We start from the raw sequence: 20,015 nt of genomic DNA, 5'->3' as shown, positions 1-20,015 counted from the left end.
TTCTCTACAAATAGTTTAACACGCTAAAGGAGCAAAATGTAAAGGGAACTAACTCTCCTTTTTAGATATGCTGATAAAATATAAATATTGCGGATACTTATTTAAATAACGTTTCATTTACCTTAAAACAAACAAGCAACAACTGCAACAACAACAACAGCAATACAGTTAACCTAGCACATATAACATATTATTATTGAAACTACCTTTGGCACGTTATGTATTCACATATACATGCGATTTTTACTAGAACTTGGAGGTTACCATATGTCCCAGATTGTACGATGCTCGTACTACAGCAGCCACATTGTGACCGATGCGATTAATCGATCGGCACCACGTGACACAACTTAGCTAGCATTCCATTAATGACGTAAATGGTCAATTCATAGACACTAACATGCCAGCAAAAGCAGTAGCTAAAGGATCACAAGGTAACCTGTCCACACGGCGTACCTGACGGATAATTGAACCTACACGTTATTTATCTACAACTAAGACCAGGGTATATTTGTATGCATTCACAATGCGTCAGTACTGTGCTGCATTAATAGGTGAACAATAGTTTTCTACTACATTCCTTGAACCTGTTGTTAAATGGCAGAGCGAAAAAAGAAGAAAAAAGAATTATATATAGCTACTAGGCTGTACAGGAATTCACAGACTGTATATATAATGAAGATGGCACCCTAAAATAATAATAATAATCTTATCCAAAATTCAAGTTCAGTAATGGTGTACCTATTGACACACACACACACACACACACACACACACACACACATATATATATATATATATATATATATATATATATATATATATATATATATATATATATATATATATATATATATATATATCGGCATAAATAGATCGAAGGTTTATCTTTTGACAGAATGTTCCCGGTAACATCTTTCCGTTAAAAGAAATGAGAATAGATTAATAGTGACTATGGTACTGTTTCCAGTCACAAAATAGAAATTATCTTAGGGGTGAGGCTAAACAGTTTTGATATATGCGTCGTGTTGTCCATTGCTTGTTATGACCTTCCCCTTGTTTACTTTCACTAACGAGCGCCCCGCATACAAAAAAAGTCATATTTATCGTAATTCACCTAAAAGCCAAAGTCCGAAATTTTACTATCTAAATTTGTAGGTCTTGTCTAATTTATCTCACACAAAAAATGGGTAATATTGTTTCGTGGGTCACATCTACATAATCACAAAACATGTTGGTTTTAATAGTTTAACGCACAAACATAGATTATCCAAAAAATAGAGGAAGACAGCAACATACTAACTAAAATAAATATAGAAGAACGGAAGGAAATCAAACAAACATACTCGCTAAATCAATCAAGTTCAGTTTTATTGATAAATCAATAAATCAGGTTATTGAGGACTTCATAAGACATCGATTCTCATTATTATTATTATTATTATTACACAGGAAGGTTATGCTGTTATGTTTTCATCTGTTGGGCAAAGCTCATCTAAACCAGCCAGAGGTTCGTCCATGTATTTTAGATGTACAATGACAGTCAAGTGTTTCTCCAACAGACACCAATCTGCGCCATGGCCGCTAAATAGGCGGGGGGGGGGGCTGAACTTGTGAAGTTTGTACGGACACCACACGGCATTTGTTTCAGCCAATCAGGTCCGAAGGAAACCTTTTTATACTCCAATCGGAACATCCTCGGTCTTTTCTGTAAAGTGGTTTTCGACTTCACCGAAATGGATGAGTGATTTTCCGATCGACTTGACTAAACATTTCGAGAAATGCATGTTACTCCAGACTTGAGCTCTTGCCCCAGATGCATAAATACAAATGTTCTGTTATTGTTCAGATTATCTTCGATTAGAGTTGGAGTCGAGTACAGTTTTATAACGGAGGGAATTGGTCATTGGGAGATAATGGCTACAATTTCATTTCACTGCAGGATCTCTTTTGACTCTCCTGTGAAGGATGAAATGCATTTATGTCCGCTCTCTAAAAATACCCACGTTACAAAATATATGGGGTCCCAGATTGGTTGAAAGCGCTCGCCTTTACCGATCACTGTCGTCTCACCTCTGTCCGCGTGGGTTCGAGAGAGAGGACCCAATATGGATATGTGAGATGGTTCTTCCAGATGTTTTCTACCTCCACCAGATATACCGTACGCCATGTATAGCGTTAAACTCAAAACAACAGCAACAAAATGTCTGAATGTAATAGTCATCAACTCCTAGATAAAGACATGTCATGTTTAATCTTTCTTCTATTTTCTGTCTTCGTCTTTGATGTACGAAAATGTCAAATCACCAGGCAGAAACTTTGAGGTCACAGAATTTGAAAAAGCTAATTAATAATCACCATAATGATCATCGATTTCGTCATTTGTGCCTCGGGGCCCCCGGTGGTCGAGTGATTTAAAGCGATTGCCTTTACTGATCACTGCCATCTTACTTCTGTACGTGTGAACTCGAGTCTCGGGCTCTCCCTATGTGGGTATATGAGACACCTTGCAAGTAGCTTCCCGTGGGTCGGTAGTTCTTCCAGGGATTTTCCCTGTTTCTTCCCCCACCAATTATATTGTCCTATTATGTGCTGAAAATGGCGCTAAGCGCACAACATCCTTTGTGCGTCTGCAGAACATCGTCACATTGTGTCCATATACTTAGAAGCGTAAAAACAGAAATGAAGAGAGGTAAAGGTCGTTGGGTTTGATCATCTTAGCTAGCCAAGGTTCCGATATAATAATCCTATCTACACCTTGGCGGATCGAACAGTTATTTTGGTGCTTTGTCCTCGCGAAATATATTGGATTTATAGAGTTACCTCCCTTACTATGAAATTACAACTAACAGCAATGCATTGTATATCGGCCGAAAATGGTGGAAGCAATTGACTTAGAAAGGATACTTTGTAAGTTTAACATCGAAAGTATGATTACGTACTATAGGGAAGCCACTACATGTGTATTTGAGTGAAAGTATTTGCACAAACACGGACCGACAGTGGAAAATTATTTATTTATGAGACCATTCAAGTTGTATGCTCTCTGCTTCCTTTGCTCGATGATGTAGGAAGAGTGTTCAAATTTTAGCATCTTATTTTGATTGGATGCGGTGGTTTGCCGCCATATCCAGTGAAACTCACAGGTCCGTAGCACAGATATATCTGCTCGATACGCTAAGGTGTAAATAGGGTTATTATATCGGAACCCTGCCTAGCGAAGATGGGTTTGGTTTAGTTTTTACGACCCAACAACACTGGCTGGTTATTTAAAGATGAGGTAATTGGAGCATTGTACATCGTAGAAAGACACAAAATAATAACCGACTGGTGCTGATCCGACGGTAGGATCACTTTCCGCCATAGTCGCTAAATAATCGACTGCAACTGTTCTTTGGCGATTTAGTATCCAGTTTTGGATATTATCCCCACGCCGACCAGCTCTGAGGTCACGTTTGTATGTTAAGAGTAACAAAAACACTTGTCACCACACTTTGTTTGTTTCAAGACTTAATACGGTCTGATACATGCCTTGATTATAATTTGAACTAAGTAAAATTCTTCTAGAACGTGTTAATATGTGTTTTTGTAAAACGCAATATTGCTTATGCTTTTGGGGGCACGTCCTTTGTCAGATCTATTGTTTCGGAGGTGCGTAGATTGACTTGTTCTCAAGCTCTTCAATTTCGGAGGCAAATAAATCATGCATGCAGACCGTAATCCCATAATGCCAAGATAGGAAAGTGAGCTGTTTTGAGAAAACACCGGAACTTGTGACGTTCGACGGAATGATCTGAACTCGCGCCTTTACTGTGGCGAATCCAGGTCGACAACCACAGAGCCACAGTTGTTCTCGTCTCCATCAGTCGCCTCCTACAACATACAGGAGAGTGTATCGCGCCGATTCTACATCGTCGAATCGCAAGGGTGGTGGTGGTAAATAACATTAAAAATTGGACCTAATTTGTCGTAAACTTGACAACTAGCTTTTGGATGTTTTCTTTTTGGAGAAATGGGGTCGTTTTCAACGTAAAGATGCACACAAGCATTTGGTAATATCAAAATAGAGACGTTTGCACGAAGAAAAGATAAAATATTTTAAATTATTAGACCAAGTATCGTGCGCGCTCGTGTGCGTGTGTATTAAGTTAATTCAAAAATAAGAGTAAATTAAGATCTAATATTAGCACACATACTTCCTTGGTTGAAAGGGTACTAACTGGTGCCTATATCTATCAGTGGAACAGCTAGATGTGATTCTCGACTTGGCGTTGCCTTGTTTTGTTTTTTTTTTCTGGGTGGGGGTTTACAACATATTCGCTCATGTTTGCAACAATGCATACATGCTATTACAGACCGAAATCTTCTTAGTTTATTCGTCCTAAACATAAATGCAAGGTATTACGAAAAGCGACGCTGAAATCCTTTAAACAATCGATGCGTGAAGATCCGCCATTTTGAACATGGCATTTAATTGGATGACTCACAGTACAAACGGTGTGGAAGAATGGGAACCAGTCTGGAAATGGGTGAAGATAAATAAAGTATATATGGGTTTGGCAATCCGTGATTGGTTGATCATGAAAGATAGATTTTAGTAAAAAGAATCTTCTGAGAGCTTATCATAGTTGTAACTGAAACAAATCTTAGGCATTGCTTTATTGATGGAATTTCAGTCCTTTAACAGACTTGAGTTTGGAACACTCATTACTGAAATTATGCACCTGACTCTGGTGCGGAATCGAAAGCACATGCTTGAAAACACGTAGATCCAGAAAATGCCGCGACTCGTGTGATTTTCTCTACACAGACTCTGTCATGCAGGATGTATCTATACTGATAACAATATAAGTTTGATTATGAGCGCTCAGAAATTTAAAGTTATTGAATTTTTAATATGGTGTTTGCATAGGTTTACTATAGGAACTGAATTGGTACCGTGAGTCCTGGATGAACACGGCACAAAGCCAGAACAAGTTCCAGGTCATGTACACGCTCTTGATTTGTAAGAAGAGACACTAGCTGTCTGGTAACTTAGCCTTTATTTTTGCTGCACCATTAACAATTATAGGCTCGCTTCGTAGCCGCAAATTATTGAGGCTCCGACATTGTAGCTAATTTTTATTATATAAATTTTAGGCGGTTAAGTATGTGCAAATGTTTCCTGGATGTTATACATCCAAACATGAAGCATATTTATGTTTGAAATATTAAATTTTCTATAAACCCTAAGCACACGACGTCCTCAGCTGCTACGTAAGTAGCAAGCCGGCACATTTATTACTGATGTTAAATGGTATTTAGAAGTTAAATAAATTCTTTGTCTATGAAACATATATCACAAAGCATACACAAATAGAATTAAAAAAGTATATATTGTCTTAATATATGTACAGATTTCGTCTCATGCTTTGTTGAAAACGTATATTCTTATATTGTTTGTGTGTCTGTGGAGAAACTACCAAGTTTATCACCATCCTGGTGAAATGGAGCGAAATTCATCTGCTAGTAACCACAACAGGAATAACCTATATACCAGTTTGCTTATTTAATTTGTTCATCAAATCAGAAACTTGTAGAGGCACGCGCTTAAAGACACGTGCGATTGATCCGCATTTGACTTCTCTCGGTGTTGCCAGCGTTTTACGATTTCGCTGTATGACACTTAGTTTTTGTTGTTACACACGTGACGTATGTTGATCATGTATAACTGTAAGGGAATATACATAAAAACTCGTGTTTTGCTGCGAGATCGTAACACTAACCTGTCCATTAGCGACATAGTCCCTTCTACATTACATGCAACAAACTATATTTACTACTTGAAAGAAAAGACACGCACAGACTTTATTTTGAAATTAAAATGTTAAATAAATAAACGTGAAATCCCTAATAAGCACAATTAGAAAACGAGCCTGAAAATGTAAGTTTAAGTTCACTCAACAGTTCTAGAAAAAGAAGTGCTCGACATTTGTTTTAGATTTTCATCTGTTTATATTTTATTCATGGTGTTGGAAGTATGATTACCTTCAAACATAAAAACAAAAAACGTACTAGAACCAAGTGTAATATAGTAATAATAATAATAATAATAATAATAATTATTATTATTATTGTTATTATTATTATTCGAACACAACGTTATTTTCTTATTTTTTATTTTTTTATATAATCTAGGAATATGCGTTAATTAGCAGCTTTTGTTCGCCCGATTGTTTGTTAGTTCCAGGAATAGAAGTACGTACATTAACTATTTTGTTTTTGGTCTGCTGTTTTCTTTATTTAATTTTTGCTCCTTTATTTTCTTGTTTTATCTCCAAGCTCTGCTATAGAAGATGATACGGGCGTTGGAATTGTTACCTACATTCACGTTAACTATGGTCTAAAATCAACCGTCCTGATTTCACTGTCTAAGTGGGGCTCTAGCCCATGGAATCTATGACCATGACATTTTAGTTCAAGCGGATTAAATTTTAGGATACGTGTTAAAATTTCGAAGACATTAAAATAATGAAATATTCAAATACATCAAGTAACTTAGCAACAGCTAGATTTATTAAGACCAAAATGATGTGAGACATTGTTTAAATAGTTAACGTTTGGTTTCACGGATGTGCTAGTGTTATATGCTTACTCCTCGATAGCCTCAAATAAACTGTGTACATGGATGCTGTCCTCGGGAATTCGTTAAGAGGCTCACATAAGGGACACAAAAAGACGAAGGAAAGGCCGATAACAGTAGAAAAAATTGATTGAAATTAATTTTTAGTTCATTGCAAAGTTTATTTTTCAGTTGATTTTTTAAAATACTTTCAAAACTCGCCTACAACGAAAATTCAGCATTTTTGCCCCTGCCTGAAACAAGGAATAACAATGCAGTAAACACTGGGAATATTTAAATAAGTAAGATAGCGTTGACCTACTTCAGCGAGTTTAGCTCAATAGTTTGGAGATCTAGAAACTAGAGAGATGGATTGATCTATTGAGTAAGGGGCATTGGCTTGATTGGTTAAGTGAAAACAAGTTTGAAATAAAGATTTGTCCAATAGATTTCTACATAATTTGGAAATTTGTTTGAATATTAAAATTTGCTTTCTATCTATTATTGTATAAAAATTCGAACTTCATATTTGCTGGCGTTATAATTTTGGATGCCCCTGCTCCTACATGGGATATGCCCATCGTGACCTTTTGCGTATAAGCTGTTCTGTGCACCTCCTACGAATGAAGTAAGATGAATGGCGGCAGGTTCGATTTCTGAAAAGAAGTTCGCTGAATGTGCCATACGGCTGTTAGAAAAATCTGCGCATCTTAAAGACTGTTGGACTGGCGAAAAGGTTACCAATTAAGTTAGATGTCATAAATACATACCAATGTCCAATATATCATACAGGTTGATGAAACTCATTAATATGAAACATGATTCACAGGGGCGTGTGGAGTTACTTCCCATGATTTCTAAAACTACGCATCTATCAACAAAACTAAAGGGATTATTCCCCTTGTATTCTGCCCACTTTATATAAACAACCACTGTATTTTTTTGATTAAAATATAATGACAGTGATTTATGACATAATAGTGTTGCCCACTGTGCCCCTGTCTTCATGGGATGAGTCCCAGCATTCTGGTAAACGCTGGACTCTGGATACGAGATATGTCCGATACATATGCGTATCTGTATGCATACATCTCGATTATTACTGGAGGCATCACAATATTGCAAAATTGATTGATTTCCTATCGAATAATAATTAGAAGATTATACGTAATTTAAACAACTGTAAATTTAGCTCCATTTTATGTTTGATGTAACTATTTTTTTTTTCCATCTGCTGTCGCATAAGTATACAAGTAGAACAATAAACATAGACCCTGATTTACTGGCACATTGTGCGACGGCAGATAAGGTTCTGAACTGTTTGCACTAGGGCTTTTAAACAAGTATATGGTGACAGGTTCACATGACGATTCATAAGACATAAGATGAGTTGTGCTATTGTATTTTGAATTAAAAAGTTTCATTGGACTGTTTTATATTGTATGTTATTTAATATTTATGTCATAATTTCATTATGTTATTTGTTTTATATATTTATGTGTTTGCAAAAGGACAGTAGACTAATGTGTGATCAAGACTCTTCATATTTTACTCAGTGATTAACATGCTGGACTTGAAACCAAAAGGGCGCAGATCTGAATCCTACCATCAAACCACCCTGGGTTAACTATCATTTTGTGTCGTTGGTAAAGGCACTTTACTCCAATTGACACATCACAAAATAACCTATTTGTGTTGCAGTGTCATAAAGCACTAAACCAAACCAAACCTGATCATATTGTATACTTTTTGGTCATGCAAATCAGACATTTTTTCCTAGCTACAAAATCATGTTCCAGACCAAATAGAAATCAATTCACTGCTTCTGCAACCAATACTACTGCTACTACTACTACTGAAAATAATAATCAAATAATAATAAACTGGGAAAGTGTACTTACATTGGAGCACAAGGTTGAAATTTGATCCTGATTTGCATGCAGGATTTTTCTACTGTCAGATCCGAATGCACTGCCACTGATGTCTCCTGTTTACCTTGGGCTCGGGACAAGAGGTCCATTCATATTATGCATCAGAGGAATCACAAATACAGACAAAATACTTGATTACCCATTAAAACTCAACAGCTCTCATTTGACATAAAGTTTTAAATTTTCAGTCGGCTTTATGAGCCAGTTATCATTTTTCTTGTCATGGGAATGTTTTCTAGATTTGAATGCCTTGAACCACTATTTCAAAATCCTTTGTAATATGCATGTGATGTCAGGTCAGCTTCCATCAACTTTTCTGCAGGTTGATGATATGCATACATTATATGAACTAAATTGCAATAGATTTTATTAATTTTATGGGTTTACATTTTCATTTCTTTTAAAAAGCACCATTTTGTGAGCACATGAATTTATGGATGGACTTGGATATTGAAATTAATGATTCAACTTAGCAACCACAGCATCCATGACAATAAGTACACCATGAATAAAAGGGAATACACATTATTTGTTTCCTGCACATAAAGCGCACTTGTTCATAAAGTCCACTTCTAGATGGACTTAAGTGGTAATTACAGCATACAAAAGTTTGACTTCATTTATGAGTTATTTTTTACAACTGTTGTAGCACAGCAATTGGTAATATTGAAATACTATTTAATTTCAGTCATCCAGTGGTGAAATCTACCTACAGAAGAGATGTACAGTCCCATGCCTGCTTCCCATACCCACCACAAGGGAGAGAACTCTTTCAGATACTCAGAACATTAAAGTATTGTTCAGTTCTTCATACAGTAGAAGAAGCTTGATCATATATCCCCACATAAAATATCACCAAGCTCCAGCTGTTCACTACCAGCTGTCAGTCATTCCTTCCTAACTCCAAATGACAAATCAAGTTCCACCTATTTTACCAACTATGTGCAAAGTCAGTCAGTGATTGCTAGCCCCAAGTGACAAAAATCAAGTTCTGTCTGCTTCCTACCATCTGCCACTCAGATATTCCTAACCCCAAGTGACAAATCGAGCTCCACATATCTACTACAAACTGTCACTCACTCCTAACTCCAAGTGACAGATCAAGCACCACCTACTTCCTATCAATGTCAATCAGTCATCCCAAATCTTCAGTGACAAATCACTAGCTTCATATACTTTCTACCAACTGTCAGTCCATCATCCCTAACCCCAAATGACAAATCACTGAGTTACACTTACTACTAACTGTCAGTAATTCCTAACCCCAAGTGACAAATCAAGCTCCACCTTCCAGCCAACTGTCAGTTGGTCATCACCAACCCCAAGTGACAAATCACCTGCTTCCTACCAGTGTCAGTCAGTCATTCCTGACTCCAAGTAACAAATCAAGATCCACCTACTTTCTACCAGCTATCAGTCATCCCATACCCTAAGTGACAAATCACTGAACTCCACCTACTTTCTACCAGCTGTCAGTCAGTCATTCTTAACCAGAAGTGACATGTCAAGCCCCATCTGCTTCCTACCAACTATATGTCAGTCATTCCTAATCCTAAGTGACAAATCACACCCAACATACTTTGTACCAACTTTTAGTCATTTGTAACACGAAATGAAAACTCAGAGCTCCACCTACTTACTACCAAGTATCAGTCAGATCACCAAGATTGACTTACTATCAACTGTTGTGTATCTACCAGCTGTTTGTTTCTAGTTTGCTAGACATCCTATCAAGTTGCTTGTAGATTAAGAAACTCTGCTATGAATGTAACATTGACTATCTCTTAATCTAATCTTGTTGTTCTTTCATTAATATTGCATTAATATTACCTTAATATTGCATTAATATTACCTTAATATTGCATTAATATTACCTTAATATTCCATTAATATTACCTTAATATTGCATTAATATTGCATTAATTTTACATTAATATTGCATTAATATTACCTTAATATTGCATTAATATTGCATTAATATTACATTAATATTGCATTAATATTACCTTAATATTGCATTAATATTACCTTAATATTGCATTAATATTACCTTAATATTGCATTAATATTGCATTAATATTACCTTAATATTACATTAATATTGCATTAATATTGCATTAATATTGCATTAATATTACCTTAATATTGCATTAATATTGCATTAATATTACCTTAATATTGCATTAATATTACCTTAATATTGCATTAATATTGCATTAATATTACATTAATATTGCATTAATATTACCTTGGGTGGCCATGTTATGCAGATAAGTGAATGGCTTTTTATTTCATGTGTGGATTGTGCAATACAGAAATTTATTTTACATATTATTGTTATGAGTCTATGCTCTTAAAATAAGTTCAGAAAAGAGTGAAAAGTAAGAAGCTTTGTAACATACAAAACATAATTTATTTCCCTTGAATACAAAAAGAAAATAAGAAAAAAGCTTAATCTATTGCAAATTAAATCCCATAATAATCTTAGAATTATAGACACAAGTCCTAATAATAAATTTTGGTAGAAATCCAAATTAAGCCCAACTCTGAAAGTGTTGATGTGCCTGTGATATCTAGTAAAGTGTTGATGTGCCAACAGTCTTTTGTTGAAACAGTAATATAATTCCAGGTTGGAATTCACCATAAATTCCAGTAAATGTCTCAGTCCAAGAATACTATTTCTTATGAACACAGTCTGTTTCCAGAGAAAAATCACTTGCATAGTTTGTAGAAATAAATTCCAACCCAAAGTAACTGGACACAACATTAATTCAAACTGATTCTGCTAGATCTTAAAGGACACATAAATAATGTTTTAAGTAACAAGATTATAGTCTCCCCACTTGACTTCGGGGCACAATTAGCATTTTCTAAACAAAAATAATTACCTAATGGAGAATAAACTTCTAGAAACCTAATGTTTACAAAACAAAATATTAGTTATAATTAGATAGTCTGTTACTAAAATTAAAATATATAACATGGACTACGTCAGGTACACCAGGGGAATCCCAATAATCGAAACCCAGACCCAAGTAACATTAATTCGGATTGATTCTGCTAGATCTTAAAGCACACATAAATAATGTTTTAAGTAACAAGATTATAGAGTCTCCCTACTTGACTTCAGGGCACAATTAGCATTAGTATGACATGATGATTGATACTTACAACACTGTTGTTTATCATAGAATTGGTTTCCAAACCAATGTAACCCCTAATATATCTGTGTATCCCCAGTTTTGAAAATTAGATGTACATCTACCCCTCAACTTGAAAACAGGATGAATGTTGACTTCTGGCTTTTTTGTAGTCTACTAACCTTCCAGACTGTGTTTTTTTATTATTTCTTTGAGACTGAAAAAGTATCTTTTGTGGGGGAGGGTGGTTAGTGTGTGGTTTATTCAAAAGCAATATATATATATATATATATTCAGCAAGCACATACACACTCATGTGTGCATACTCTCACATAGTCATGACTCGTTAAATAAAAAATATACAGATTTGCACAAAGTTTTTATCTTTAAAATCCATTAGACAGTAGAATACAGTATTGATTACTAGCTTTGCTACTCTCTGTACCATATATACTTGCTTATAAACTGAGTCAAACTGCCAACAACAAAGATCCCAATCTGTCATAGCATAATGCACCTGCAGATCAGGGTTTATGTTTGTTCTGCTGATTATTCCTATCAAACTGCACAGACCAAGATCTGTCAGCGCATTATGCGATGGCAGATCTGAGTCAGTGCAGTTTGCAGTTGGACTCCTCTTACAATCGACTGCACACAGACGGTTGTGGGTATTATTAGTGTTCATCTTTGCACTCATTAGAGACTAGATGGTACTCTTGTTCAAGCTTCCTGTTGGATTTTGTATCAAGAATTTAAAATAATCATTCCACGTTGGTCACAATGCAGAGTTATGCTGCAGTGATGATGGATGACATGTTGCCCAGAATGACTAATGTTGTTAGGCAGTTTCAATGCAAAGCAAAGTATAATGCTTCCTCTTGGTCATTATTTCACAAAGTCAAGCTGCGTCTCAGGAGTTCTGAGATTGGTTTTATGACATTCCTGACATCACATGTATTTCAACATTTACCTTAAAAAGTGAATCACACTCTCTCACTGCACCTCACTTCAAACCTGAGAACTAATCCTGTTTTGCCATTTTATATATGCATTAATCCAACTTAAATGTTTCCGCTTATAATTAGCCAATAAGCTTTAATAAACATGGTCAAAACATTTTCATTCAGGGCAACGAAGTGTAATTTCTGTTTCTTCAACACACCTCTCTTATTTACCTAACATCAATCGAACTGTATTGTCCCACCTATGCAAATTAGCCTAATATGCTCTCCCACAGCAGTGATGAAAGGACTTGAAAATCCAAGTCACTCTTGCTACCGTTGGTTAGTTCTGTGGAATGGTGGTTGTTTATATCAGACTACCTTTACCTGTTAATCACATCTGTGGCAATCAGCTGTACAAACTGTCCAGTGATGATAGTCTTCTATGAGCATTTGACGGTACAGTATGTGAATCTCGGCTTCTTACTGTTGAATTTGATTTTCTGCCATGTCTCATGATGAGGAAAAAGGTCTCTATTTTTGCTTGATAAGATTTACTTGTGATCATATTTGTATAAACGTAATTGTGTTGGAGGGTTTGACAAATGTGATTTTGTGATGTCTGATGTACTGAAACACTAGTATATAATTTATGTACTTAAGTAATTGATAATGGAAGAAAAACAATCACATACAGACTGCTGTGTGCAGACATTTGCAGGACCACACAGGAATGAACTGTTCGGTAGAAACATGTCTCATAATCTCTGACAAAGGCAAACATGCACACAGCCAGTTCGTGTATATATATATATATATATATATATATATATATATATATATATATATATATATATATATATATATATATATATGTACCTGTAACTGCTTCTGGAATGTTAGGCTTGTTTAAATGAGATGAATTGTGGGTTGTTAATGGTTAGTTTTTCTCTACATTACATTTACTGATGGGACCCCGAGTGGTCTAAAGTACTCACTATTATGGATCATTGCCATCTCACCTCCATCTGCATAGGTTCGAATCTCGGGTTCAGCAAATATGAGAAAGCTTGCCAGTAGCTTCTTGTGGGTCGGTGGTTCTTTCTGGGGTTTTCCCCGGGTTCTTCCTCCACCATTTACTGGCCATTATGTATAGCCTATCTTGTGCTGAAAAATGGCGTTAAACCCTAAACAACAGCAACAATAACATTTGCTGATTCAATCTGATAGAACCTTTTATCCATTATATATGAAACTTTCACTATCAGTTAAAAAGTTTGTATTATATCAAAATGGTAAACTTGATGGATTTCATGTCATTAGCATAATTAAATTGGCTGGCACAATTTATCAGTTGTCATGATAGAAGAATGACAGGAGTTGATATAACAACTTGATAGCATGGACTACTAGTAGGTGGTGGTTATTTTATATAATAGAGTTCAAAGGAGTAATTCAAGTGTACATGGTATTTGGGACAGAAGCCTTAGTGTAGCAAATTGAAAGCAGGTTTGTGAGTTTCTCTCGCCATTTTTTATCTTTTGTCCCTCAAGTTTTGACCCTGTCTGCCATGCTGGGCATGCTTTTTTGCCAGAAAAAATACACCTACAACTTTTTACTAGTGGATGTCGGGGCCATGAGTGGCCAAGTGGTCTAAAGCGCTCACCGTTCTGGATCACTGCCATCTCACCTCTGTCTGCGTGGGTTCGAGTCCAAGGCTTGGCTAGCCTGGGTACGTGGGAAAGCCTGCCAGTAGTTTCTCATGGGTCGGTGGTTTTTCCCTGGGTTTTCCAGGGTTCTTCCTCCACCAGTTATACCGGCTGCCATGTATAGCCTATCTTGTGCTGAAAAATGGCGTTAAACCCTAGAACAACAACAACTAGTGGATGTCCATCCATGTGTCTGTTGGCCTAAATCCTGTAGGCTTATAAAAACTGTAAAATAAAAGTGAATATTATTTGTTTTAAACAATTTATCTGGCAATAAAAACATTTAAGTTTTGTGGTGGTCAGCTGAGTTGTAATGCAAAGTATTTGATGGCAGTTAGTCAAACTTATAGACCTACTGCTGCTTTGTTTGAGTGATGTCCCTTTGCATAAGGTCAGGTGTCATTCGGGATAGGTGCTTATTCATACTTATCACAAAATAACTGAGTAAAAAATTCAAGAATCTGTTTGGTCTTATTTACAGTAGACAAAAACTTGTATATAACATCTAAAATTTGCATTATTCACACATTTAAACATTAAAAATCTTTTCATACGGATACAGTTTTACTCCGAATAACCTCTGATATTTGGAGCTGTTCAGCACATAGAAAACAACATTGAGAGTGGTGTATCAATGCATCTATTTTTGAAGTTAAAGATACCCATGCTGTGAGGAAGATTTAATTTATTTTAGGGTTGAAAATGATGTAAATGACACTAATTTACGCAAATACATAATTTGTCATATAATTAATAATTTCATAGTTTCAAAAGAAAACATAGGTATTTATTATAATAAATGCTCATAGATAATAAGTGTACACTAAAGTTCGGTCAGAGCAAGAGCTGTAATGGAAGATTCCATGGTACGGCTCATTTCAGGCTACCCAGATATTCAGACTTGTTGATCATTTTATGAGTTACTTGCACATGATAAAACATTTATTACACTAATATAACTGTCCAAAGAAAATCTGATACTATACTGTACCAAAAGTTAAGGTGGCAAAATTGTCAAAGCAAATAAAATTATCTCATTTTATAGCACTAATAATGCATTTTGTGCCATTATTTTCCCGTGACCCTCTAAATTGTTGTCTCCCTCAAATTTGGAGGATGGGGGAATGTGTGTCCCTTGCCCTTGTCATCCCCTGTGCAACACTTTAGCCTTATCATTGAGTACATTTTATTTAAATGACATTGTTATAATGAGGGACTAATACTGATATCCATTACTATTTTATTGAAAGATCAGTGTTATAATGAGGGAAAAATGATGATACCCATTACCATGTTATTTAAATACAATGTTATAATGAAAGACTAATTATATCCATTACCATTTTATTTAATGGACAGTGTTATAATGAGGGATTAATACATGAGATCCATTACCAACTTTTAAAAATTGACAGTGTTATAACAATATAAATGAGATCACTTACCATTTTTTAAGGTTAGTGTTATAATGAGGCACTTTATAATGATGGACTACTGTATATGTGATGAGAATGGACAAAGTTTCTTCATAATAAACCCTGCACTATAGAGCCTATGATGAAACTAGACTTTTAATTATTAAAACTACAGTCATCCAAAAAAGAGGATCAATGACCCTACCTGTGTTATATCAGGGACTTTTAAATAATAAAACTACAGGCCTCCATAAAAGAGGATCCATGACCCTATCTGTGTTATATCAGTAACTATTTAAAACTACAGTCCTCCAGTCCATGACCCTACCTGTGTTATATCAGGGACTTTGCTATGCTGAGGAACTACATTTCATGAATGACATTGGAATGACAGAAAGTTCAAATTTGTGATTGATGCACTTTAACTCTACAGCTGGGTCAACGTCACCAAATTTATTTTTTGGGTTATGGCCATTCCAGTTCCAGTGTTTGGCAGATGACATACACTGTTTTGGAGGCTAAAGGTCAGTGGTCAAGGTCTTGGCAAGTCTACACAAAAAAATGGTTTCTGTAGAGCAAGTTTGCTTCAAGATCATGTACCTTGACCTCAATATTCCTCATTGATCATTCGGCAACTGTACCCTACTAATGCCTACATGGGGGACTATTAAACACAGGGTAGTTATACAATGTACAAGTCATGGCACTTGTTCTAATTGACAAATGTTAATAAAATTAATGGAAATAAACAGTAACAGTAACTGAAGGATATGAGTTTTGGCTGTTTCTTTCTTTACTAAACAAATAATTTCTTTTTTTACTGAATTTTACAATCAACGAAGAGAGCTTTTAGTATTGTTGAATAAGCATTTTAAAGTTTCTTCATTAAGGATTTGCTTGAAATTAAAGTATGAATATTCAAAGTGTACATTGTTTGCTTGTTCAGTCATGATGAAATTGACATTGTATTCCATTGAAAAGTCAGTGTTAATTATTAAATAGCAATATACACAAATAATGAAACGATGCCTTAGCTTTTGTTAACAGAATAAAAGTAAACTTTTCCTGTAATGCGGGTCAAATTGTGTTAAGATGCTGATCATCTGTTTTTCACCAACCTTGTTTCAACAAAACAACTCGAGTTGGCCATCATCTACAGTTGCCAAGCTGTGGTATGACTTGTACTTGTTGCAAGTAAGAATCCCATACATTTTGGGATCAAAAGGTCACAGGTCAAAGTCAGTGTGACTGAAACAAGTGAAATGGTTTCCACACAATAACTTGTTTTCTCCACTACCTACAGTTACCAAATTTGTGGATGGCTTGCACTTGTGGTAAGAAAGAACTCTACAGACTTTGAGTTAAAAGTCAAGGTTTCTGTGACTGAAAAAAAACCCCAGTAGTTTAAGCAAAACAGCTCAAGTTCTTGACCATCTAAAGTTACCAGACTCTATGGACAACTAGCACTTGGGGGTAAGGAAGAACTCTGTTGATTTCAAGAATAAAAGGTCCTGTGTCAAGGTCATTGATTAAAAGAAGATTATTTTCTGCACAAATTCTTGAGTTCGCCACCATCTGCACTCAACGAACTTTGTTAATGACTTGCACTTGAGGTCAAAGGTCCAAGTCACTGATTGAAAGAAGAAACATGGTTGCTAGACAATATCATTAGCTTATATGTAATTAGTTTGTGGCTTTTCTTAATGAGTATGTTATTTACATTTGTATTTTGACCTTGTCCAAAATCAAGTTCATGTTATACCTGACCAGTAACATTTATTTTGTAAACAAGATGTCTGATATTTCCTGTGAGTATGGATTAAATATTCAGATCATTATTAATGTAAACATGTTTACCTGTTGACATGTTAGTAAATACAGTATTGATTGTGACCTTGAATTTTCTAGAATAGAAAATTCCATTAAGTGACAGTATTTTCAGGAGATGGTAATTGCATCCTAGGTAAAGTAGAAGAGTATATAATCTTGTTTATCTAAAGATTATTCATTCTTACCTTCATGTTCTTGTGCCCTTTGAATTAGCCAATGGAAATGCAGTTTTAAGAAATTTGAAAGTGAATCAAATTGATTATGCTCGCAACATAGGTCACTAGGATATGACCCCTATGCATTTACCGTCAGATGTTCACATATGAGAGTGGAGACCTGATTTTAATCAGATTGTGATGTCAGGTGAGCTGCTGGAATCTTCTAGCACACTTGCATATGCATGTCAGGGTGCCATACCATTTTAGCAAATGTAGCAGGCGTCAATTTAACATAGCAAACTTCAAGGACAAATAAGCAATGTCATTATTATGATGCGATAAACTTCATTCCACTTTAGAATGGTTCCCTGTTAGTGTTGTTACACAGTAAAAAAATGTAACCAGTCTAACTCTAAATACATGATTTTTTTGCAAATGGAATAGAGTTTGATCTGCTGACACATTAAGTAATTGTAATCTGGTTCAAAGCTGTTGTGCATCATACACAGGTAAATATAATAATAAAATTCCAGTTGTTTTTTTGTTCTTGTAAAATTGTACGTAACTTTCCTGTTCTCTTTTAAGGAACCTGTTGAAGACCTGGATGAATCAAGTGTTCAGGACAATGTATCCACCTATACCTCCATGGTGACATTTGTGTACCATGTGGTGTATAATGCTAGTTATGCTGTGCCAGTACTGTATTTCAATGCATACAAGCCAGGTTTGTATACTGTATTTGCAGTCTTAATTCAAAGGTAACAATATTGATGAGGCCCTGATTGGTCTAAAGCGCTACGGATCACTGCCATCTCACCTCTGTCTGCGTGGGTTCAAGTCTCTGGCTCGACTTACATGGGTATGTGAGAAAGCTAATGCCAGTAGCCTCTTGTGGGTCAGTGGTTCTTCACAGGGTTTTCTAGGGTTCTTCCTCGACCAGTTATACTGGCTGCGATGTATAGCCTATCTTGTGATGAAAAATGGTGTTAAACCCTACAACAACAACAATTACAGTTACCACATTTTATTGATATTGTACACTTATTTTAAGGAAGAACACTGTTGATTTTTGGGTAAAACAAACTCCAAGGTAAAGTTCACTTTGAGGGTAAAGAAGAACCCTATCAGTTTCAGGGTCAAAGGTCAAGGTCACTGACTGTAAGAAAAATGTTTTCTGAACATTAGCCATCATTGTACACCATCTAGACTTGCCAAGTTTTGTGGAGAGCTTGCATCTTGAAAAGGAAGAAATTTATTGACTTTGGGGTCAAAAGTTCAAAGGTCAGGGTCTCTGTGTCTGAAAGAAGAAAACTGATATCTGAAAAATAAAAAAACTCCAGTTCTCCATCATCTGTGGTTACCAAAACTTTGTGGATCACTTGCGTTTGAATTACAGAAGAAGTCTTGTCAGTTTTGGGTTTTGAAAGATCACAGGCCACTGTCAATATGATTGAAAGAAGATACATAATTTCTGTATAATAACCTCAGTTACATAAAATACCTGGACCACACTTTATGGATTTCTTGTACATGAGGGAAGGAAGAAGCCCATGTATTTTAGGATCAAAAGGCCAAAGGTTAAGGCCACTTTGACTAAAAGAAGAAAAATTGTTTCTACAGCAGGGACTGTTAAACATAGGGCAGGCCTTTTATGTATCATTTACAGTAGCCTTCATTCTGATTATTTTGGTTACTATAAACCAGGTACTTTAGAGAGACCCAACAAATAATGATCCCTTTATGATTATAGGCCCCATCCTTTTTCCTACCAAAGACATACCAGTATATTTGTGTAATAAGTCTCACTCAGCATATATATGTTAAATGACAAATACTGAGACTAAAAAAAGATTTTGCAAGAATCATCCACTAGCACATCAAGGAGAGTGTACATATGTGCACTAGACAAACAGTCCCTCCCATGCAATATTATAAAATTGAAAATAATCAATGTTTTGGTGAACCTTCCAATGGTTTTAAAGGCTGGAATGAAATTTCCATTATGGGATGGAACTTAAAGAGCCTAACTCAACCAAATAGGACACTCATAACAACTGATAGAATCAAATTGCAACTAGGTTCATTAAAGTTATCAAGTGCCTTTCTGTATGGCACAGAAACAATAATCTGGGCTGACCTTATTGTCAGACAGTAGTTCCAAAAATTAGTGTTGTGCCTTGAGTGTGGGGTTACTACCAATCCTATATATCATGTGTATACTTGTGTGCTTTTTTGTGATCATGTTTTTGTTATTCAAGTGGTACTTTATAGTTATGGAAGGGTTCACTTT

At 35.6% G+C, this 20,015-nt stretch overlaps 1 protein-coding gene across 1 annotated transcript in view; it reads left to right on the top strand.

Annotated features, from left to right (window-relative positions):
• The first annotated feature begins 7,222 nt into the window (after positions 1-7,222).
• LOC149807574 (ubiquitin-like-conjugating enzyme ATG10) overlaps positions 7,223-20,015 on the top strand; it is a 36,843-nt gene continuing 24,050 nt past the window's right edge. Inside the window, exons 1-3 of the mRNA XM_089968039.1 lie at positions 7,223-7,337; positions 9,221-9,325; positions 18,311-18,449. Coding sequence (XP_089824165.1) covers positions 7,239-7,337; positions 9,221-9,325; positions 18,311-18,449 — 343 coding nt within the window. The 5' untranslated portion in view covers positions 7,223-7,238. The remainder of the gene's footprint in view (positions 7,338-9,220; positions 9,326-18,310; positions 18,450-20,015) is intronic.

This window comes from Sinohyriopsis cumingii, chromosome 1, assembly GCF_028554795.1.
Source record: "Sinohyriopsis cumingii isolate HCF-2022 chromosome 1, ASM2855479v2, whole genome shotgun sequence".
Lineage (NCBI taxonomy): Eukaryota > Metazoa > Mollusca > Bivalvia > Unionida > Unionidae > Sinohyriopsis > Sinohyriopsis cumingii.
This window is presented reverse-complemented; position numbering and strand designations above follow the sequence as displayed.